General features: G+C 35.6%; 2 protein-coding genes across 3 annotated transcripts in view; both read left to right on the forward strand.

The window, feature by feature from the left end:
- Nucleotides 1-5,149, forward strand: part of LOC149794123 (uncharacterized) — a 94,913-nt gene extending 89,764 nt beyond the window's left edge. For both annotated transcript variants that reach the window (XM_089968102.1, XM_089968103.1), the window contains exon 13: nucleotides 2,471-5,149. In XM_089968102.1, the coding sequence (XP_089824228.1) occupies nucleotides 2,471-2,692 (222 nt within the window). In that variant the 3' untranslated portion in view covers nucleotides 2,693-5,149. The remainder of the gene's footprint in view (nucleotides 1-2,470) is intronic.
- Nucleotides 5,150-13,141: 7,992 nt separating this feature from the next.
- The window catches only part of LOC149794124 (uncharacterized), a 38,220-nt gene continuing 26,934 nt past the window's right edge, over nucleotides 13,142-24,427 (forward strand). The window contains exons 1-2 of the mRNA XM_089968110.1: nucleotides 13,142-13,381; nucleotides 21,565-21,693. Of these exons, the coding sequence (XP_089824236.1) occupies nucleotides 21,595-21,693 (99 nt within the window). The 5' untranslated portion in view covers nucleotides 13,142-13,381; nucleotides 21,565-21,594. The remainder of the gene's footprint in view (nucleotides 13,382-21,564; nucleotides 21,694-24,427) is intronic.

Here is a 24,427-nt window from a genome sequence, read left to right on the forward strand (position 1 = left end):
ATTGTTAAAACTACGTTAAAAACCCAAATCACACACAAACACACACAGCTGATTCCCACCAACTTTAACAAAATGCATGCAGTTAATCTATTGTATAAAACAGACTGAGTGACATGGCAGATGAGAGTCATCCTGCACATGAAGAACTTCTGTGATGTTTTGGAGACCAGTCTCTGGGCCAGTCATTTGGAACATCTCCAGTAGGCCAGTCATTTGGAACATCTCCAGTACTAAATGCTGACATCACCACAATGCTCTCTGACAGAGAAAGGATACTTCAGAGATAACAGTATCCTTGAACAACATCCTCAAATCAACAGTCAACTCTCAGTGCCCAAAGTGGAAATCAGGATAACAATTAAAGATCCTGTCAACAGTTAGTTTTAAATCCCAAGAATGATCACTGTCAATGCTGCATAATGTTCTCCACAAGCAAAATAAGATCTCCATTCCCACCAAAGAAACTTACACAAGTAAACACCTGGCATTACTGTACCATATATACAAATATTAATTGCCATCATGAAATTGAAAGAAGGATGAAGAAACATACCACACAGCATATGTATGCCCAAAAAAAAAATAATTAAGAATAGATAAATTTTTTAGTAAAGTGTTAAATGCCTTATGAGGTAATAATAAGAAAATAAGATGGGATAGAAAACTTGGGAAACATTTACCACATGTATGGTAGCATAAGGCTGCATAGTTTAAGATGAAGAGTTGTTCTCTTAAGATGAATTCACACACACACTCTAAGTACCATAACAAAATAGGACATCATTTATTTGCCATTCAGTTGTTGGTGCTTACATACAAACACTGTGGAAAATGGTTTCTCTGATGTCAGAGGGCAGTCCTTTTCACAAGATAATTGGAATGATAATGATTGACCATTCATTAGTCATACTGTCTTTCCTCCTTGTTTACTCAAGTCTATAGCTGTCATGCAGTTTGGCCACAGCTGAACAGAATATGAATAGGGGGCACATCCTAGAGGAAGATAAGACATATCGCATGGAGAAACAGCATGGCCTTAGAGAATTTCATGTGTATTTAACCCAAAAGATAAGTCAATATTTATTAAAAACAATGCTTGCAAAATGCCATGAAAAACTTCCTGCTTTTAGATCCCAGTTCCCCTATTTTTTTAATTCAATCGCCCTACATGGCTTTTGACAAGTTGACAGGTGATTCATCAACATACTTGAGGAAAGACTAATGTAGAGCCTACCATCACAGTAAATGGTGAAACCCTCTAGACAAGTCCACCTATCTCAGCAGCACACTGTGACATGCAGTCCACATCGATGATGAAACAAATTCCAAATTGCTAAAGCAAGTTTGGTCTTGACAGACTGCTTAAAAATATGTAGGAGCACAGAGACATCGATCTACAAACAAAAATGATTGTTTTAAAAGCCACTGTTTTGCTGACCCTGCTGTATGCATGTGAAACCTGGAAGGTGTACATATACCATGAACAGAAAATGAACAATTTTCACATGCTGTCTGAGGAAACAGATGAGGAAAAGATGGAAAGACAGGGTCGCAGACACAGAGGTTTTCACACAGGCATGCATTTCAAGCATCCACACTGAAATCATAGTTGAGATGAGCTTGCCAGAAGAGCAACTACCAAAGAAGATGTATGGTGAGCTGAAGGAGGGAATGCAGTCTCAGAGTGGTCAGAAGAAATGCTTCAAAGATTCCCTTAAGTCATCATTGAAACACTTCAACACAGTGATCAAGAATTTTCAAAGGATCATGCACAGGATTACCCCATCTGATGCTGTCTCATCTATACTGTAGCTAGAGACATTGACCTGAGGAGAATTGCAGAGGCATTGCAGAAGTGTTAGCAGTGTAAATCTCAGAATTGCATCACATTTCCATTGATCAAGCAAACCCAAATAGTGTCAAGTGTGCGATGGACAGTTCAGAGCACAAATTAGCCTGATCTGCCACTCATGTAATCACAGAAGCCAAGCCATATAATGACACCATGGTCATCTTCAAATTTGAAGGATGAACAACAGCACAGTAAATATAGCAAATAATATTGAGACAACATCAGATTGGTTCAGATCTTTTGGCCAATCAGCAATCTTCCTTTTTATGGCACCCATGTGTAACTCTTCAATGGAAGCTTGATCAAATAGATCATGTAGTATAAAGGTTTGTGTAAATTGAGAAGGTTGGAATTCTTATTTCAAATACAGTTTTCCTGTGAAAAGTAATTACTTATATAAATATCTGCTGGTGTCTTTACTTTGCTGTGAAGTCACACAGCCTTGAAAATACTAATGATTTGGGGCAAGCATATAAATGTCTGAGTAGATAAAATCAAAAAATTTGTACATTGTGGGTCATTTAACTAATTTGTACCAAGAATATATTAGTACAATAAATCCTTCTTTATTTCTGATTCGTTGCTGGCCTGATAACAAATACTTTTTGTCTGTTACAGGAGTTTGAAGAACTGTATCTCCCACATCGATCTCAAGTTTACACCCCAGATCTCAGAACACTGCTGCTTGAATACAGTGACTTGGTGAATGACACACAGCTGTCAGAGATTGTTGCAGTGTGTCGTGGATCTCTGCAAATTATTGATTACTATGGTGAACAGATGAAACCAGCATTAATCCACTATAAAAAGGGGAAACAATATCTGCCACCTCAAATGTGAATCTTAGAACTCATTATTTTGTTACATCAAACATAGATCTGTTATAGTTTTTCAATTTATATCACAAGTAATAAGTAAAACTTTCACATGGAATCAAGAACTTTGTGCTGTGAAATTTGTATATAAAGGACTGCTATAGAACTTGTCTATAAAAGATTGCCATAGAACTTGTCTCTAAAAGACTGCTGTAGAATTTGTCTCTAAAAGACTGCTGTAAAACTTGTCTGTAAAAGGACTGCTATAGAACTTGTCTATAAAAGGACTGCTAAAAAACTTGTCTCTAAAAAACTGCTATAGAACTTGTCTCTAAAAGACTGCTATAGAACTTGTCTCTAAAAGACTGCTGTAGAACTTGTCTATAAAAAGACTGCTGTAGAACTTGTCTATAAAAGACTGCTATAAAACTTGTCTACAAAAGACTGATATAGAACTTGTCTCTAAAAGACTGCTGTAGAACTTGTTTATAAAAGACTGCTATAAAATGTTTGTAAACGACTGCTGTGGAACTTATCTATAAAGGACTAAAGAGTGATCTCCCATTGTACGTGGATTGGCACCAAGTCCCATGAATATCTCTGTTACTTCTGGAGCGGAAGTCACACTATTTATAAATGTAACTGTGGGGAGGCTGGGAGGGTGTGTGTATATTATGATCAGTTAAGTATTTGTGAAGAAACATATTTGACTAGAAACAGTTAGTGTCTTCTATATATATGTTATCCAGTCTTACAAAAATACCTTAGGAGAATATTTAATAGTTGGAGGGAGATACATTCCCTTACCCTGGAGATCTCATCTCTAGTCCCCAAAGGCATGTAAGGCAGTTTCTAGATAACCCAGTTGGGGAAGACTCCATCTCTTGGGGAGCAGCTTCAAAAATGCAAACCTTTCCCTCCCACAATCCAATGGAAGTTGCAAAGCTGCATCTTATGAAACTGTCAAATGACCTGCAAAGGTGACCTGTTGCACCATGGCTGTAGGTCCTACCAAATCGAGTTGAGCAGTTTGGGATGAACCTGAACCTGTTGCACCATGGCTGTAGGTCCTATCAAATCGAGTTGAGCAGTTTCGGATGAAAGAGCTCTTACATAAAAACTGCCAAAGTCTGGATAACGTCAGTTAGAGAACAGTTCCTGTCAAATGTTATGCTTGTGACAAATGCTCTCACCTCATAAGCCATAATGCATTGAAATAAATACATTGAACTGGGGTTATTTTTCAATATGCTGAGCAGGATGAAAGGGTCTGTGCTGAAATATCTTCATGTTTCTGTTTGAGAGGTGATAAGCGTGATCTCTCTCAGTGCAGATGCTCTGTTATTTTAAGATACCACTTCAAAGCTTGTACTGGATTTTGTAAGTGGTCTTGAGCTGAAATATCCAGTAAACAGTTCAATTGGTGTCTTGTTCATCCCAGTTCATTCTCATTGGCCAGGAGAAATCCAAACAAATAGAAGATCAGACTGGTCTTTGGTTCATGCAGTATCCTCTTGTCTATGATAGCACAGTGTGCTAGTGATCACAGAATGGAAATTTTAACTGGGATGGGTGCTAACTGTTTCTCATTGAAGAGCCTAGAAAGTTATCTGTTGTAGTATGGATGTCCCCATTAGAATAAAGTACTCTGGTGTGAATCACTGAGATTTTATTCCATTGCCTCCCTATATTGACCTGGTTTTTCCTGTATTCCCTATTTTAGTAGAGGAATCAGGATGAAGACACTTGGATATGTTTGGTTTCTGTATCATGTTCAGAATCCATGGTGTTGGATATATATATATATATATACATTTGGCCATTCCAATGTATAGGAAGCAGAAATTACACAGGCCTTTGGGCCCAGGATAGGTGTTGGATATATATATATACATTTGGCCATTCCAATGTACTGTATTTTTGGGCCAATAAGTTGATGCAGAGTATAAGTTGAATGAGCATATTTGGCAAATTTTCTATCCTTCCTCGATAATTAAGTTGATGCTGAGTATAAGACAATTTTTTTCTTCTTTTTCACTTCATTCCACACAGCATTGTGAATTTTATCCTATCTGTAACTTGGTAACATTTCAGGTCAGGATCATTAAACATAATTAAAAGTACCTAATTTATTTCACACAAAGTATTTTAAATGGATTATGTATTCTTAGCTAAATATAATGATGCTGACCTGAAAATGTATTGAGTTACAGATAGGATGAAATTCGCGATGCTTTGTGGAATTAGACTATAGTAACTTCCAGTTTCATAAATATAAAAAGTATCCCTGTATGCTATTTCAGATTACCAGCAACAGGGAAATTTCATCATTAATGCTAAAATGCTTTTTCCACAGTTCATTTTTGAAGAGAGATACAGAGAGAGAGAGAGAGGGAGAGAGAGAGAGATGCATATGTATTCCATCATTTTTCTTCTTGCACCTCATGATCAAAATAAAATATTGCCCAATATGAGAAAGAGATTTCAGCTCTTTATGTTGTTTTTTCTTGTACCTTATTGCTCCTGTTTAGCTGAAGCTTTTGTTAAAGAGAGAAAACATTTGTAAATTAAATAGTAAATATAAACTATGAAAATACAACCATACTCCTTCAGAATTTAAATATTCACAATATTTATATCCTTATAGACTACATTTAGAATAAATCCCAAGAATGACCATTTCATATGCTGTCTAATTTTATTTGTGCAAGATCAATAACCTCTCCATTCCCAACAAATATGATTTTTTTTAAAGTGCATGTACTCTTCCTGTATGTAGGTGGCAATTTTTTTTATCTTTGCTCATGCTTTAAATTGCTGACAGTGCTATCGATGTCACTGGTTGAGAAATTTACATGAATAACCAGCATTTCCTTTCATTATACGGTACTATAGTCATAATACCCATGGGTAGCCTCATTTCCCTATTTGTAAGCTCATTAATCTGATCTGATCTGCCGAATCTTGACCTCAAACCTGACTACAGCTGTAACATATTTAATTAGCATGTAAATACCACTTCAAAGCGATGTGATTATTGGACAATGGAAGTGGTAACTGTAACGATGTTCCCTCTTGGTAAACAGGGGTGGTTAATTAGCTTTGGCTATCATTATCTAGAGGATGGCCTCCCTTGATTTGATTGCCCGGTGTGAGTGGACTGATAGAACATCAACAGAGAACTGAGCATAACTAATGAGGAGAAATATTACAATATGAGCTCCCTTTAGACAAAAGAATAATTTAATCAATGACATAAACTAACGGTGATAGCTTCAATGCAAACAAATTCACATTTACAGAATTTCAATAGCAGTGTTATATTATTGATTCATTTCATCATGATAACGAGAGTGGTGAAATGAGCACAATGTTCATGCCTGATTTGCATCACCTAGCATCGATTTTCTTCTCTTTGTATCCCACATCTTCCCACATTCATGTGTATATGTTTGATCTTTCTTGATACTTCTATCCTAACTACTTGATCTCTTAGCCAGACTTCTGTCTTTTGGACTGTCCCAAACTATTCCAGAGAGCTGTTTTGCTGAATGACAAGATTACCACTCAGTCTCTATTTGTATCACCTTCTATATGTATAGAAAATTCTCTCGCTATTGTTACTCAGAAAGCATAAAATAGCTATCAAAATACTGCAAAAATTCTGACATAAGGTGACCTTAACAGTTAATGGTCCTTGCAAATTTAGACTGTATTTTGAGTAAGATACAATGGTTATCCTAAGTTACAAATGACCCCTGTAATGTACATCTAAGTCTAACCTAATTCGATAGGCCATCACCCTAGCTGCACAGCAACTGACCCTAAATTAACATGGGAGCTATGCATATAACAAATATTCCCATATCTCTCTTCATACGTTACCACAAGACTTCTTAGACATCCAACCTAGTCAGTTCCACTCTATAAGATACATGCTATCGATTACTATTGCACAAGACTCACTAACTTCTAGCTCACGGTAATGCCTTACCAACAAGATTCTTTAAGCATTAAAAATCAGATATAAATATGCAATTATTGTTAACTTGCAATAATCAATATTGTACTAACAGACAAAAGAAATTCTATAACCCTATGAAATCCTATAAATCTGGAAATTTGGATCGCATGCAATCAGTCAGTTCTATCAGAGAACTAGTAACCATAAATTTAAAGAAATAAATTGCTTAAACAACTCTAGCATATCAACAGATTTTCATGAAATCAAAATAACAATGCATATTATGGATCCTAGGCATATCAAACACATTTGCATAAAACAAAAACAAAATGGAACATTGCATGAAAAATTAAAATACCTTAATGCTGTTCTTTCCAAGAAAATGTGCATCCTAACACTAAAGGCCTGTCTTTGCCCACAAGACAGCCACCTGGTCCCCTTACTTGTCTTAATGAGGAAGAATTACTTTTTAGTTTTCCCTGGAGTCAAATGAGTCTTGCTCATCTTGCAGGAATCTCGAACTGAAGAAATTCGCCCAAAGTCATTACTTTAAAGTCAACATTTCTTCCAGGGTGTACACCTTAAGTTAAGCTGACCAAACATAATCAGTCTTTCCTATTGTTCCCCAAGATAATTATTTCTTCCATAAAATTTTGACAGCTTAATGAATCTGAGAAATATGACACGTACCAACTTCTTTTATTAAATGACTATTCATCATGATGTTCCCATTAGGTGGATGTGGTCGGCATCTTAATGTTTGCTTTCCCAGGACAGCTTTGCGATGCCCGGGTCAATTCCAAATTAGCCACATAATCTGGCCTCTCCTTCTCCCACAAAATGTAACAAAAGACATGGGAAAAGGTTGAAATTTCCCTTCACATAAAATCTTGCTGGCTTTACTGTACTAAAATTTTAATGCACAATGTATTCAATTATAAGGTTCAGTACTTATTCAAAATTCGACACGTTACAGTAACTAAAACTAAATGGAATTGCTTACCCTGTGGTATTAATTGATAATGGAATATACTGCACTTTTACATGAGTAAGATCACAGTCATCAGGTAAGTGAACAATACAGACTACAATTGTCAAGACATTTCTTTCTCTCTCTCTCTCTCTCTCATAATGGGGCATAATTTTTATTTGTGTAAGAAGAAAAATGTCCTGGAATATTTGACTTTGTGATGGATATTCATCATCTGACTTCTCAATTCTAATGTATATATATGTAATCAAATTTAAACAACATGTATTACTAGTGCTTTAGCGCAGTTACATCTGATGTACATTAATTTTTAATACTGATGATCATGTAATTATTTAAAATCCTTTTTGATGTGAGATCCTATATTTTTTCATACACGATCTCTTCCCCAAAATGAAACAAAAAATTATGTGACATGATAAATTGATTCAGATGACATAATCCAAATATAAGTCGATTTGGAGTATAAGACAAAGCTAACATTTTCAGTCAAAAAAGTATCGACCTATAAGCCAGCAAATACGATATAGGAAGCAGCAATAACTAGGCTTTTTGGCCCAGGATTGGTATGACAAGATTGTGACTGTTTGCATTGCACCTTGTCACTAATGTGTATCATACGTCATACCCAGCATGCATCATATGAAACTGAGGGATAAAAAGGTCATTCTGTTTGTATGATTTCTTACTTGCAGAACAACGAGTCTGCACATACATTAACCAGCCTAGGATATGTTGAACTGAAACCTGGATTGTCTTAGAAATTCCCAAAGAAGAATACAAAGATATACTGTGGTAGGAATGTAAGCTGTTTTGTGTTTAATGTATGCCATAAATTTGTGAAAGGTCAGTCTTTTCAAAAATGTGAAATCTAAAGAGTTTGGAATCGCTGAGGGTTTCCAGATTTGATTTAAAAACTGACTGCAAGAAATATATGTACATGTAAACTTAAATCTCATTTGAAATCTATTTTTAAGTAGGAATCATGATATAATCAGCAAAAGGTTATGTGTATATGCTTGTACATGAATGCTTGGAGTTGGGTATTGGTCAGGTAGACATAAGTTTTGGAATCCATTGTTTATTTTGTTTTCACTTTTTGTTTGAGAATTAGCTATTATATCTATTATAAATATTAAAGACAATATCCATCAATATTTGTGGTTTTTTTTCTCTGTATTGGATGCTTACAAATATTTTCCTGTCTATGACTTAGCTACAGTGGTTCATCCCACCTCCTTAAAAAGCCACCTTTTCTGAGATGAGAAGGTAACCTCATAAAATATAGTAGCTTGTTTCTTATGATAGAAACAAAATGGCATACGTTTACAGCACTTCCTTCTATAAAACTGTTCAAAACAGTCTTAAAAGAGACTCACTAGATAAATGAAGCAACCTTATACTGAGACTGACTTAATAAATGAAACAACCTTATACTGAGACTGACTTAATAAATGAAACAACCTTATACTGACACTCATTTTATGAAACAACTGTATGCTGAGTCTCACTTAGAAGTAAAACAACCTTATACATGTACTGAGACTCATTGTATGAAACCACCATATACTGAGTCTCACTAAGAAGTAAAACAACCATGTACTGAGACTCATGTAGATGTAAAACAACCATATACTGAAACTCACCTTTAAGTAAAACAACCATATACTGAATCTCACCTATACGTAAAACAACCATATAATGAGACTAATTTTATGAAACAACCATATACTGAAACTCACTTTGAAGTAAAACAACCATATACTGAGACTCATTTTATGAAACAACCATATATTGAGACTCAATTTGAAGTAAAACAACTGTATACTAAGACTAATTTTATGAAACAACCATATACTGAAACTCACTTTGAAGTAAAACAACCATATACTGAGACTCATTTTATGAAACGACCATATACTGAGACTCACTTTGAAGTAAAACAACCGTATACTGAGACTTATTTTTATGAAACAACCATACACTGAGACTCACTTAGAAGTAAAACAACCAAATACTGAGCCTCACTTCAGAAGTCAAGCAACTTTTTAATGAGATCAACTTTAGAAGAAAAAGATCTTTATATGGAGGTTGTTCATAAGGTTGTAAAAATAGTAAATCAAACACGTAGAATGGAGTATTTAATGATGTGACCAATTTCATATGAACCTTCGCTGTTAGAAGAGGGAACTGGATACTGATTTGATTCTAGATTGCTTTATAATAAGGGAACTTAGTACTGCTTTGGTTCTAGTTTTGCTTTATAATAGGGAACTCAGCATTGCTTTGATTCAGGATTGCTTTATAGTAAGGGAACTGGGTACTGGTTTATATCTAGATTACTTTATAGTAAGGGAACATAGCACTACTTTGATTCTAGATTGCTTTATAATAAGGGAACATAGCACTACTTTGATTCTAGATAGCTTTATGATAAGGGAACATAGCATTGCATTGATTCTATATTGCTTTATAATAAGGAAATGTAGTACTTCTTTGATTCTAGATAGCTTTGTAGTAAGGGAACTTAGAATTGCATTGATTCTAGATAGCTTTGTAATAAGGGAACTTAGCACTTCTTTGATTCAAGATTGCTTTATAGTAAGGGAATTGGGTACTGCTTTATATCTGGATTGCTTTATAATAAGGGAACATGGCACTACTTTGATTCTAGATTGCTTTATAATAAGGGAACACAGCACTACTTTGATTCTAGATAGCTTTATAATAAGGGAACTTAGTACTACTTTGATTCTAGATAGCTTTATAATAAGGGAACGTAGCACTACTTTGATTTTAGATAGCTTTATAATAAGGGACCTTAGCACTACTTTCATTCTAGATTGCTTTATAATAAGGGAATTTAGCAGTGCTTTGATTCTAGATTGCTTTATAATAATGGAACTGGGACTACTTTGGTCTTAGATGGCTTTATAGTAAGGGAACATGGTACAGCTTTGATTGTATATTGCTTTATAATAAAGGAACATAGCACTGCATTGATTCTATATTGATTTATAATAAGGGAATGTAGCACTGCATTGATTCTATATTGCTTTATAATAAGGGAACTGGGTACTGCTTAGGTTCTAGATTGCTTTATAATAAGGGAACTTAGCACTGCTTTGGTTCTCGATTACTTTATAGTAAGGCAACTGGGCACTACTTTGGTTCTAGACTGCTTTATAATAAGGGAAGTTAGCACTGCCTTGAATCCAGAGTGCTTTATAATAAGGGAACAGGGTATTGCTTTGGTTCTAGATTGCTTTATAATAAGGGAACTGGGTACTACTTTGGTTCTAGGTTGCCTTATAATAAGGGAACTTAGCACTGCATTGATTCTAGATTACTTTATAATAAGGGAACTTAGCACTGCTTTGGTTCTAGGTTGCTTTGTAATAAGAGAACTGGGTACTGCTGTGATTTTGGACAAAATGGCTTCTTTTCAGAGAGGCCAGTATGAGAGGGACTGCTGTATTTTGGTCTCAAAATTTGAAGTTTCTATTTCTTTACCTCACCTATTTTCCACACTCTCTCATTCTCACTCATTTATGCATGTATTGCAGACATAAAGGTATACAGATGGGCAGAGACAGTATTGGTCGGCAATCTTCCTAGAAGTTGGTTTGCATCTGCATTCAAAATTTGGCAAAAATAAGCTATATTTATTAGTGTGAAATGTAGATACAAAATGGGATATTTGATTATATGGAGTAAAATCTTAGTTGTGTTTTGTATGCTTAAAGGGTCAGAAAGAATATCATTCAAGGACTGCACATTTTTGGGGCCACGGTAATGTCACATTGTTTCCAATTAAGTTTTTTCTATATTAGTGGCTTTGCAAAATATACTTTGATGTTGGTGAGATATGGAGTATTAAGCTCAGCTGCTGTTCGGAACCATATTTGTGAAGTTATAAATGGGGGTAATATTCAGTAGTGACAAGTGTGTGAAATTCTAGGAAGAATTATTGCCTTTTTGCAGAAAATCATGTACCCAGACTGCTTTTTATATATAACAAAAATTGAAAAGTTTGGTGAACATGAGTACCACTGCAAGCAAGAGTGCAAATGTTCATCCCCAGAAACAATCAGAGAAAATAAAAAAGTTTGTCAAAATTCTTTAATTATGTTTTTTTAAATCCTATTAGGGATGAACACATTTGCACCCATTTGCTCACTTCTCATGCATTTATGACCTTACAGAGGTTTTTGGACACAAGGTTTCTGTTGCAGATCTGAAAAGTAAATGGATTTCCTCACCGATAAAGCCTATAAAGATAGATATATTTAAAAATAGATAAATACATGTGCAAATAGATATTTTTTTAGTTCACTAGTGCTGATTTGGATTATCAGTAACATTTGTTTCTGCCATGCCAATGGAAAACACTTTTTTCATCCAACCACCATCAATATTCACTTTCAGGATACAGACTGCTTCTAATACTTGCATGTATCTATAATAATTAGACTGTAACTAAAGAATCAGTCAAGAAATGGGTGTACATAAAATGAAGTATATTTAGTTGATACTTGAAACTAACGTTTTAGTGAAAAGAATCTTTTAAGAGTTTATCCTTGATTATAACTGAAAAAAATAGGGACAATGTTTTATTGATGGAATTTAAGTCTATTTAGAGAATTGAGTTTGGAAAGTTCATTACAGAATGTTTAATGCAGAATTGAAAGCACATGTTTCAAATATATGTAGATAAAAAAATGCAACAGCTCATATTGTTTTCTCTACACAGTAGTGGAGCTTGAGGATTTATCATTTAGAAAGAGATACTAGTTATTGAAGAAACTTCCATGTCATTTATGTTTTACAAATATAGTACAACTTTTGAAAATGTAGAACAACTTTGAAAAATATGGCATGTTTGTATTTCAGAGTTTTTTCTTTTTACTGAGACAAATTGTTAACTTTCCTAAATTTATGTGAGGTTAAGTTTGTGCAATTGTGACTAACCGCAAAAGTCATAAAAATATAAGTATGGAGAAACGTGCCTATATAAATTAATTTCAATATGAACTCAGCATGAGGATAAATAGACACATAAATATATAAATATTTTTTAAAAAGAAAAAACAGTAATTAATTTAAATAACATCTAAATAAATGGATCAAGAGGTAAGCTTTTGATGGAATAAGTTAACTATTTTAATATTGATATAAAAAAATTGAAGTATGTATAATTTATCTGTATTGATACAGTCTTTAATAAAACCTCAATGAGTATGTCCTTTACGTCACAAAAAGGGAACAGTTTGTATAAATACATTTGCTGAAGCATACAACAAAATTCTAACAACAGTGACAATCTTGGTATGTTTTTATTAAAAGCAAATATATCTTAATAAGGTACTTGATAAATTTTTGTTAATAAAAATAATAGTGTTGTGCTTAAACACGTTATTTTGGATTGTACGCTGTTCCCGACTGAGACACAGTTTTCCGGTTTATAGCCGGAGTTGTATTTAACATCTCCCATCACTTAAAATGATTTTCGTGTAAAAGAGCATATTTGGGTCAAGGACAGAAGCATGTAAAAAAAAAAAAAAATAAGTTAACTTTAAATAACGTAAATTTGATTCAGATTGTGCTGATAAGGTAGCATTTATGTTGCAGCATTTTAACGTGGTTTCTGTGTACGTAGTTCTTGAGCTGTATTTATTACCAAAGAGGAAGATTCTGTGATAAGGACGAAGGCATTCCCGGAATGAACGCGAGGGGCATTCCCCATTTCTGCAAAAAGTGTAAGTCGAGACCTAATTACGCGCGTGCACACGTTTTGAGGGGATGATATGAATGAGTGAATAGTACTTGTCATTATGTGAAGTATTTAGAAGTAAATATGGTACTCTTTTCCAGTTTATGAGTCTCTACTTTTTTGGATGTGATCGCATTTTCGATGACAAAGCCTCACGGGGCCTTAGGCCTAGTTCGTTTAAGAAGTTTATTTTACTTCTGTAGAATACCATTTTATGAAGAAGGAAAATTGTCTGCATTTTTTTTTTCGTGGTAAGCGAGAATAGGAGTCACTTATTCAGTAGAGGCGTCGCGATCGACTTCGTCAGCAGTTGAAGTTTTGGTTCAGGTTTTCAGTAATACTTGATCGTAAGTTCGACCTCGGGCTCGGGCATGAATTGTTGTGTGCAATTTACATTTATACACTGAAGTCAGCATCAACAAACTGTTTCAAGTTCCGCTTCTTTCCACATAAGTTGATAATATCTACACACGCACTACAACAGGCTTGATGCCCGGTTCCAGTATGGGAAAACATTTTGTTTACTCAGCTTTTATCCTTTATCTTGCCTTACAAGTTCATCATCACAGAATTTCTCAAAATGAATCTTGGAAAATTTTGGGAATACATTTCAGCATGTTATTGATCATAAATATTTAAGACAAAAATAGTTAACTAGACGAATTCTTTTCACTATGAAAGGCAACAGTCTAAAAGATGAAATCTGTCAGTCACCTACTCGAATGAGTCAGCAGTGTTGGATTGGTTGAATGCCGTATCATAATGCCACTATTGCCTATGGGGTCTCATGACTTGTCAGTGCTCATAGAAATGTTGTTTTTTTCACAGGCCCAGGGCTGGTGACTTTACAAAAATCACAAGCCTGTACTCAAATTCCACATGCCCTGACTCTCAATTTCCACATGCCCAAAATTGCCCCATTTTTATTACTGTATTTGTTACACAACATTGCAATTGCAGCACATCAAATGTGAAAAGATAAAATAAATATTAAACTGACTTGTGTTTGTTTGGATCTCAAAATATTTCACATGATGCAATGTTTTTTCTTAAGGACCTTTGATCATGCATTGCCCAATTACTCTATCAGTATCCTCCTTACTCCATGGATCAGCAATGTTTGTGTTCATTAGCATGTCTTGATTTGTACAGTTTCTCTTTACACTTTTGATGTTGCTCATAGGTTCTGCTTAATATGTTTAACCAGTGTTGCATTACACTATAGAGATAACGAGTGGTCTAAAGTGCTGTCCTTTACGAATCACTGCCATTTCATCTCTGTGTGGGTTCGAGTCTCAGATTGGGCCTATTTGGGTATGTGAGAAAGCTTGTCAGTAACTTCTCGTGGGTCAGTGGTTCTTTTCGGTGCTAACCTCCACCATTAATACTGGCCGCCATGAATAGCCTTTTGTGAGCTGGAAAATGGCGCTAAACCCTACAACAACAACATTACACTATAATGTAAGCATGAGCAAATGACAGCTCAGTTATTATTCATTAAACTTGAAAAAGCTTGCCCGACACAATAGCAATTAAACAAGACCTTTAAAACAATTAAAAATAGTTATGTGTTTTTGCCAAAATCATATTAAGTTGGTCTTTCCTTTGTATCTCAACTCCTTGAAAGGTATGACAAATTTTAATCAGTGACTGAAGCCATCATGACTGCATTTGGTGCCTTCATTACTTATAATACCTAAAAAAACTTCCCACATTTGGCCTAAACTCTCCATACTACAACAGTAAGGTGATCAGTTAATGGTTTGTTTTGTATCCATTAAGGGTCACGCTAGCAGGCGAAGTGGGTGATTAATTTGCCAAAAAAGTTATCTTCTCTGTCTTATGTTAGTAGTCAAAAACGATTTCAACCTGTGCTTTTTTTTTTTTTAATGAAACATTGTGTGATTGTACTTTCTGAGATGCTACCTCACCTTAGCCAGGTTAGTTCCAGTGTTGTGTTGTAGCTCATGGTCAGATGTAGACTTCAAGCCAACCGATAGCTGGCTTTGATATCAATTGTGCCAACAAACAATCTTACACATTAACAGGCATGTGTTTCAATAGCTGATTGACCATTAGCCTTTCCCATGTAAGTTGGCAATTATCACTGCTCAAGTTTCGGAAGTTATCTTTTATGACAAAAACTTACAAAATATGTTAGAGGAACATTAACAGTATAGTATGTAAATAACAATTTGTTTTTTTTCAGGAATAGAATTGGTAAAATGAATATTTAAACTGCCTTGTGTAAATTATTTTCTTCACAAAATCAGTTTGGAATTGTAAGTGAACCTGTCATTGGGAAATAATGGCAGACATTGCTGTGTTTGGGAAGTACTATGTCATTAGATTGTCTATTTTTGTAAACCATCAGGCAAATATATTCACAAAATACATAGGAAACAGTCTGAATATTATGTTATTGAAGATTTAGCTTTCAAATGTAGGTCAGAAATATATGGACATTGTTTACACAAGCACCATTCATACTTACCTACGAGTACCATATGGGTACCTTGTCTATTTGTATAGTGTATGCTGAAATTTATCAGTTAGGACTGAAACTAGTTGCAGCTTCTATTGATAAATCTGATAGTAGCAGGTGGTACTGGTTTAGGTGATATCTTTTAATGGTTGCATCAGAATGAATTTCAATAGCCAGTGGATAGGGCTTCCCCCAAGGAATCTATTGTTTTGATGCAGTTGCTTGACTTTGTGCAATCATTATGCTCAATTATGATGAATTTTTCTGGGAACACATCCCGATCATTTTCTTTTAAAACATTGCCTGAATATTGAAAAGTCAAGCGATTGGGCTAAAACTAAACTTGACTATGCCAGTGAATATGTAAAAAAACAAAAATGGGATTTCAAAGATTCTTGGCTGCAGGAGTTTCCTTGGCTTGAGGTCAGCGCAGATCAAACAATCACATGATGGACGATATGAAATACCCAACAACTGCAGACAAAACCAGTAAATTGTTTGCAGGACAGGTTATCACTAGGAAAAGTGCAAAGTACAATACATGTCGGCTAAATTTTGATAATGAAAATGATCTTAGAAAAAAATAAGTTGTAGGTGATTTAGATGGAGTATGATTTGAGTAAAACCAAGTATTAGAAAAAGCTGTATAACATGGCATATTCCATAGCAAAGCATAGAAGATCTCTTTCAGATTTTAAATTTCGTTGTGAGATTCAGATAAAAAATGAAACTAGGAACTGATCACATCAACAGAACTGCATGCATAGATTTCATCAGCAGTTTATCTGACATCCGACTGAAAAATGTAGAGGATAAAATATCGGGAGCTAAATTCATATCCACCCGTGCAGATGCTAGTATTAATTCAGCAGTTACAAAACAAGAATGCATTCTTACTAGATTTGTAGACCCTGACCATGAAAGTAAAGTTACGATACTTGCTAGTGTTGAAGTTCTTAAATGGTCAGATTCTGATGGGGTTTTTTATACTGCAAATAAGGGAGGACATTGTTACCTTGACATACATTTTGATAATTCTGATAACACACAACATAATATCCCTCACCTTGTTTGTGTCATTATGGATAGCACAAGCATACACATGGGACCAAAGAACAGTGTTGCTAAAAGGCTTTCAGACACTGTTGATAATCATGTCATCATAACATAATAGCACATAGACTAGATCTTGATATTTTGGATGCAGCCAGGAAATTTTTCTCTTACCATAGTTATTTTGAACAGACTATCAAAAGATGTGCTGTGAAAGCCTTTTATATGGACATTAAGCCAACAGACATCCATTTGGAGCAGGTCCTGTTTTGAACATGCAGATGAACATGGACAAGCTAAGAAACTTCTGGATGATCATACAAGCGAACAATCTTCTGATTTTTTAAGTGAGTGAAGCTAAAAACACACTGTAGACACATCTATATACCATGAGAGTGATGCCTGGTAACTGTCTAAATTTTATAATCAGTCTCCAAAGAACAACAGCTGATGCATTGAAGACCCTGGTGGAATTGCTGTTTACACTTGCCTTCTGAAGCAGAGTGTGAAAGTTTTTTTTCTTCTTCTCTGAACCAGATTAAAACCCCACTTCACAGTACAAATCTAATAAGTCAGATGAGGATCATTGCCGTTGGACCTGGTTTAAACTGAGGATTATTGCCAATGGACCTGGTTTAAACTGAGGATTATTGCCAATGGACCTGGTTTAAACTGAGGATTATTGCCAATGGACCTGGTTTAAACTGAGGGTCATTGCCAATGGACCTGGTTTAAACTGAGGATCATTGCCAATGGACCTAGTTTAAACTGAGGATTATTGCCAATGGACCTGGTTTAAACTGAGGATCATTGACAATGGACCTGGTTTAAACTGAGGATTATTGCCAATGAACCAGATTTAAACTGAGGATCAATGCCAATGAACCTGATTTAAACTGATGATCACTGACAATGGACCTGGTTTAAACTGAGGATCATTGACAATGGACCTAATTTGAACGATTTTGAGGCAGTAGAAAGTGTAATGCATTGGTTAAACAAAAAGTTCTCATGCATAAACCAAGAAGTCGAGTTCTCATCCTGAAGCTAAACTGTACAAGCAAGTCTGAGCCTGAGTCAGTTGATGTAAGCTTTCTGCAGGATGTCTTTGCTCAAATAACAATGCAACAGCAAAAGTGAAACTGTCCATAGCTTCTGATCAGTGTTCGCTTCAATAATCACTGTGGACTAATATGTTTTGTGGCCGTTTAGCCTTGTCAGAGTTAATTTACTCTTTAATTGCCAACACAATGGCTGAAGGAAACCCACCAGCATATTACTTACAGTTTATATAATTTTAATTTATTGACTTAAATGTTGCAGTTTAATGAAAGTAATTAATTTAAACAGTCCTGTCTTCCACTGTTCTGAAAATATACACAAGTAGATCTTTTATAAGGACAAGTAAACTTTTTAATTTTCTTGTCTTGGAAAACTTCAGTTTAACAAAATTTCTGCACCTTTGCATAGTGCTCCTGTACCCCCTCTATCAAGGGACATAGTGATTCCAAGCCACTCTCCAGCTTGGAGCATCCTTGACTATGATGATGCACTCTGTATTCTAATTAATTCCAACAAGTTCAAGACAAGCTGCAGCAATGATACTTTGCAGGACCACCCATTCATGTCAAATAGATGGGGAAAAAGAGGTCTGGTCCTTTGTTAAGGAAGTAAACGAGGTTTACCATCTGTTACCCCCTGGACTTGTGCCCCAAACCATTGGGCACACAGTCCAAAAAGATACTTTTCATTTTGGCAAAGATCTCCAGGGTACCAACTCAACTAGACCTCTTACTTCTCCCACATTCATGCATGATAGAGGAAATATCATGGAGGTTTTTGCAAGGACAAAAAAATCACTTGACAATGTCAAGGGTGGCCTGTTCCTCCCTCAGTGATGAGACCCCTTATTTCTTCTGCCAGCTACTAGGTACATTCCCCAAAGTGACCCACCAAACCTCCTCCTTTGGATGCTGGTGTAGCTGAAGTGAGTGTTTCTGCGTGAGCTTGGGCACACCTTGCCATCAAAACAATTGATGCTATGGAGCAGAAAACCCATTTACTTGCGACCATAGCTTCTCATGTTGATCTATCCTCGCTGCTTCTTTGAATCCAGATTCATTACAAAGCATGCTGGATGAAGTGGCCAGACATCTCGGCACTCACTCTCTGTTGCCATGTCATTATCAACAGACTTTTTGCACAACCTCTGTGACACTGCATTGGACTCATCAAAGGACTTTGCTAAACCAGAGTAAAGACCTTCTAGGGCTTCTCCTGTAGAAGCCAAGATTCTCATTGGTGGGCCTCATGTCAAAACAGAGCCTGAAGCCATCAAAGACAAAAGCAGAATCCTCTTTCAGTGCTGTTGTGTGACTAATTGCTGGTGTGCAAAACAATAATAATAATGAAAGAACCACTTTTTCATTGTCCTCAATCCAACATTTTACTTTCTTGTTCAAACAAATTAATAACCACATGTTTGTTTGCTGCAGGACTGGCTTGGTTTGGATTTTGCCATTTTCAGTTTATCAGTGATGTAAGTTGTGTGATCTGAAGTTGAAGGCTTTGACCAGAACCACAGTGGCTGGTATTGTTGCTTACATTTTACCTATGAATGAGGGGCCCCGAGTGGTCTAAAGCGCTCACCATTCTGGATCACTGCCATCTCTCCTCTGTCTGCGTGGGTTTGAGTCCAAGGCTCAGCTAGCTTGGGTACGTGGGAAAGCCTGCAAGTCGCTTCTTGGGGGGGGGTCTTCCTCCACCAGTTATACTGGCTGCCATGTATAGCCTATCTTGTGCTGAAAAATGGCGTTAAACCCTAGAACAACAACAGCAACCTATGAATGATATATATACTATATGATAGTAGTATTTTAGTTCATGTATGATTTATAAGTTATAAGGAACAATATGAGCTCGTGTTTTTTGTGGTATATATGAATACCTTAACTATTTTCTTTGTAAGTGAGCTCTGATCCGAAGTTGTTAATTGTGTGTGGATTAAGTTGGTGATGGAGGGTGACACTGGAATGGGATTACACTACTGTTTGATATTGACATATGATGTTGTAAATTTTAATATCTAGGCAGCTTCTATAAAGGTCAGAAACTTATTCCTTTTCTTTCTCTGAGTATTGTTTACCACAGCAATTTCCCTACTTTATGGAGATAATAAACCAGGCATTATTTATATCGATCAGCATTTGTGCTGGTAAAATCTGGCCTTGTGCCAAGTTTTTCCATCCTTGTCAGTACAAGGTACCAGTAGTTGTATAACCAAGATGTAATCTCTGTTTTAGTCAAAGACTTTTGGTTGTCAAGTTAAATCGGCACCATCATTGTCAACTTTTTCCTTAACACACTATTGTTCTGGTCCACATTTAGAATGAATCTTCAGTCTGGAAAAAATTGAACTAAATATTTATTAATGGATGTACAAAAAGATACAAACTACCAGAGTTCCAAGTCAGTTACCAGGGTCAAATTCTTAAAGAGGCAGTGATGTGTTTTCAAATAATCATGACATTATAACTAACATACATGTTCCTGTCCACTATTATCTCAGTGGCTTGTCATTGTTTTATTTATTTACTGAATCTATCTCAGAGAACTAATATATTTGTTAAAAGCAGCAATTTGCCAGTGCTTGTTGAAAGGACATGGGCTGTCTTACATCATCAAATTTTGCACTGAAAGTGGTCAGTCAAGATGTGAACTCTGCTAAAACAAACATCTCCACTTAAACTTATTGTTTGAAAAATATTTGAAATGCAAGTGAAAGAATAATCCAACACTTTTTATTTACATGTTTTCAAAACACTTAAAATTAGAGGATAATGGCTCATTTTCTTTCTTGGATAGAGAGAAAAAAAGAATTGAGAAATTAAGTTATGCTTTTATGATCAAACTATTTTACTAGGTAAAAATAACAGTGATTGAGGAAACAATGCAACCTTAACTTCTTGTCACATTTTTTCTGGAAAATAAAATGCAAAACATCAATCACAACAACAGCTACTGCTTTGAAAACAAGATATATTTCTCCTAGTGTCCAAGGAAGTGTACCACCTCATCTCACCTGTCCATACATGTCATTTGAGAAATAGGGCTCTGCATTAGATGACATGATGTTTATTTAACATTATTTTTATAAGCATACTGGGAATTATTAAAGCATTGTGGCACAAGTGGATAGTTTAGCGGTGGGTTCTAAAGCATAGCACACTGAAATGAAAGTGCAGTGGGAATGTTAGAGTAAAAGGCTTCGGGGAAAACACTGTGCTTGTAATGATGATAATTTAATGATAAATCTATTTTCTTCATTGAATTCACAAGAATACTGCTATTATCCAGATGGTGCTAATGGACTGAGACTTGTTTGATTATGTGATTCCTTTTGTTTAAATTTTGTGTCATAGAGCATCAAATAATACGTAGGTGAATTATTGAGATTCTTCCCTTGTTGGACTTATCATCTCCCAGAATTGAAATTCCCAATTATTTTGATAACCAATTTTCAGACAAAATCGTCTTTTGGTAAAGATAATATGAATTTTGATGATATAAGTGGTCCATATTTCTGGAAATTCTAAGCAAAAAGGTGTTAATTTATTCTATTTCATTTTTAGGTAGACCAGTTTTTTAGGTGGTGTAGGTTCATGATGTATGTCAAGGAGGAGGCAGCAGATGCTGTGATTGACTCACCAGAATTTCAGCGAGTGTTGCGCCTTGTTCTGAAACAGCAGATACTCAGCCTGGTAAGGATTTTAAGAAAGATGTGTTGTCTCCCCTTTTTGTCAGAGAAAATCTGAGACATTGTGATATTGATGATGGTGGTGCTGGTGGTTTACAAATCACAGAGTAAAAGTTTTTGTTCAAAAGGAGTGTTTTTGAAGTTTTATAACTCAGAAAAAGGATGACATTGTTCAACAAAACCTTTGTCACAGATACATTGTCTAATGATTTTAAGGCCTGCAATAATTTGAAAAAGAATGTTATTTAAGTGTCTTACAGAGCTTTGCCCAGAAATTTTGTAAGATGTAGAGGCAAAGCTGTAAAGTATCCAGTGAATCATTAATATTAATAATAGTACTGTAAATGCTTTTATAAATGGGGTATGGGTTAATATTGATAATATTAGTGTAAACAATTTTAGAAAAGGAGTGATATGGGTTAGTATTGATAATAGTACTGTAAAGGTTTTTAGAAAAGGTGTGATATCGGTTAACATTGATAATAGGAAACACTTTTAGAAAAGTTGTAATATGGAATAATATTGATAATAGTACTGTAAACACTTTTAGGAAAGGAGTATGGGTTAATATTGATAATAGTACTGTTGACTCTTTTAGAAAAGTTGTGATATGGGTTAACATTGATAATAGTAAACGCTTTTAGAAAAGGTGTAATATGGAATAATATTGATAATAGTACTGTAAACGCTTTTAGAAAAGGTGTGATATGGGTTAATATTGATAATAGTACTGTAGAAAAATAGTGATATGGATCTTAATTATATTGGGGGAGGGGAAGAGTAAAGAAACAAGGTTTCTCACCATCCAGTTTTCCTAACTCCTACTTTTGACTTGTCACCCCAACTCTCAACAGACAGCATACCAGTAGATGCCAGATTCCTGCACTTAATTCTCACAAGATTACTCTATTCCCACAAAATGTGTTGGCGATCCAAGGTGTTTAAACAGGCTTAAAATGTAATTCCCCCCATCCTATCTACTCATTACAGAAGTTCAATCACAGCCAGAGAAGTATCAGATCTGGTTGCTTGGGTGGTGGAGATTGTTCTCGGGCCACAAACTCGGGTTCTATTCAAGATTCTCCTATAAAATGCAAGCTCAGGCAAATTATTGATTGGCTCAGTCAATATACATCTCCACCCAAGTTCAAGATGGAGACGGCTCAGTTAGTCTGATTGCCCATCAGAAGGATGAATTTACCATCTTTATCATCTTGGTTTTCTAGTGAACTGGAAAAGGTAGGATCTGCTATCCCATCGTTTTGTCCACTTCAGTAGGGAATTATAACCAATGTCAATCTCATACAACTACGTCATGTTCGATGGGTACTATTATCAAACTTGTAGAGCCCACATCCAACAGGAAGTGGCTTACCACAAGGGTTTCTGCAACTCCTCAAATTATTGATTGCGGCAGGGCCATATTTTCATGGCCTTCATTTTGAGCCCACTCAATCAGAAGATCATAGGTGAGATAATATCATTCCTGTGTCAATTGTGCAACTTAAGTTGACTCACTGCAGGGATTTCCCTGGAAAAATGACAATAGAAGTGAGAGTACAGTATATGCAGATGACAGTATGTATGGTTGGAAAGCCAACCTGTTGCTTGGTCTCAAGACTGCTAATGAATGTCAGGACAAGTGAGTAGTCTGGGAAAATTATCTTAATTTTGTCAGACACGTGAGTGGTGAAGTATCAAAGCAAGCAAGGGGGAATCAGATCACCAGATATGTATATTCTGGTTTGGCGATTCTTGTGTTGTTGCTTCCAGCTCAGCATTACTATACAAATCAGACTCATTATGAGCAGACTCAAATGTTTATCCAGTTCTATATCAAGAAAGAGTCAGACCATTCATAATAATTGGTTCATTAACTAGCCAGTCTATCATCGGATTTTCACACTCTGCTAGGCAACCAATGAATCTAACTTTTCAAAACAAGGTTGACCCACAAACTGACCACTTTGTCTTCCCAAATGGGACAAGTCCAGGATAAATCATCTACATAGTATGGCATTATATTTACCCAGGAAGATTCTGGTAATGCTGAATCTTCTAAACCATGTATTCCATTCCTGTCTGGACCGACTGGAGACAATCACATGAGGAAGAAGTCCCTCTTCTTTGAAGACCTATGAGGAAATTCAGGGACTTATGCAAAAGACAATAGCATTGTCTCTTTCAGTGCCTTAATCCCAGCTGATTTTTTTTCTTCTGGCTTTATGAGGAAAAACTTCGGCCCTGATTACCAGTAAAGGCTACCATTCCATGATATCCAACACCTTCAAACATTCTAGTGAATTTTAACTTGAATAGACCATTGTCCCTAATCTTGTTTTCAAAATGGAGACTCATGGGTCATGACATAACTCATGACTCAATTCCAACAAATTTTTAAACCTTTAGGGTGAAAGAATTACATGCATTTTCAATGGACCTAAACTCTCTTCAATTGGATTGGTCCTGATGATGCATCCATACTTTGTCATGAAGAATAGGCTGATTTGATTGGGCAGTCTGACAGCCGTCACATGCTCTCTTTCTTCAATTGATAGGCCAAGAGAAGCATCCTTGGAAGATCCTGTCTGCACTCCCTGACATTATCTGAAGCACATTGAGATACTTTGGGGAACAAGATAATCACTCTTTCTCCTAGTCTAGATGGGGAAAGAATGCATTTACCCTCTTAACATTGTGGCTGAAGTGGTTTGTACACTCGGTGTGCAGAAGTTTTA

This window comes from Sinohyriopsis cumingii, chromosome 8 (assembly GCF_028554795.1).
Source record: "Sinohyriopsis cumingii isolate HCF-2022 chromosome 8, ASM2855479v2, whole genome shotgun sequence".
NCBI lineage: Eukaryota > Metazoa > Mollusca > Bivalvia > Unionida > Unionidae > Sinohyriopsis > Sinohyriopsis cumingii.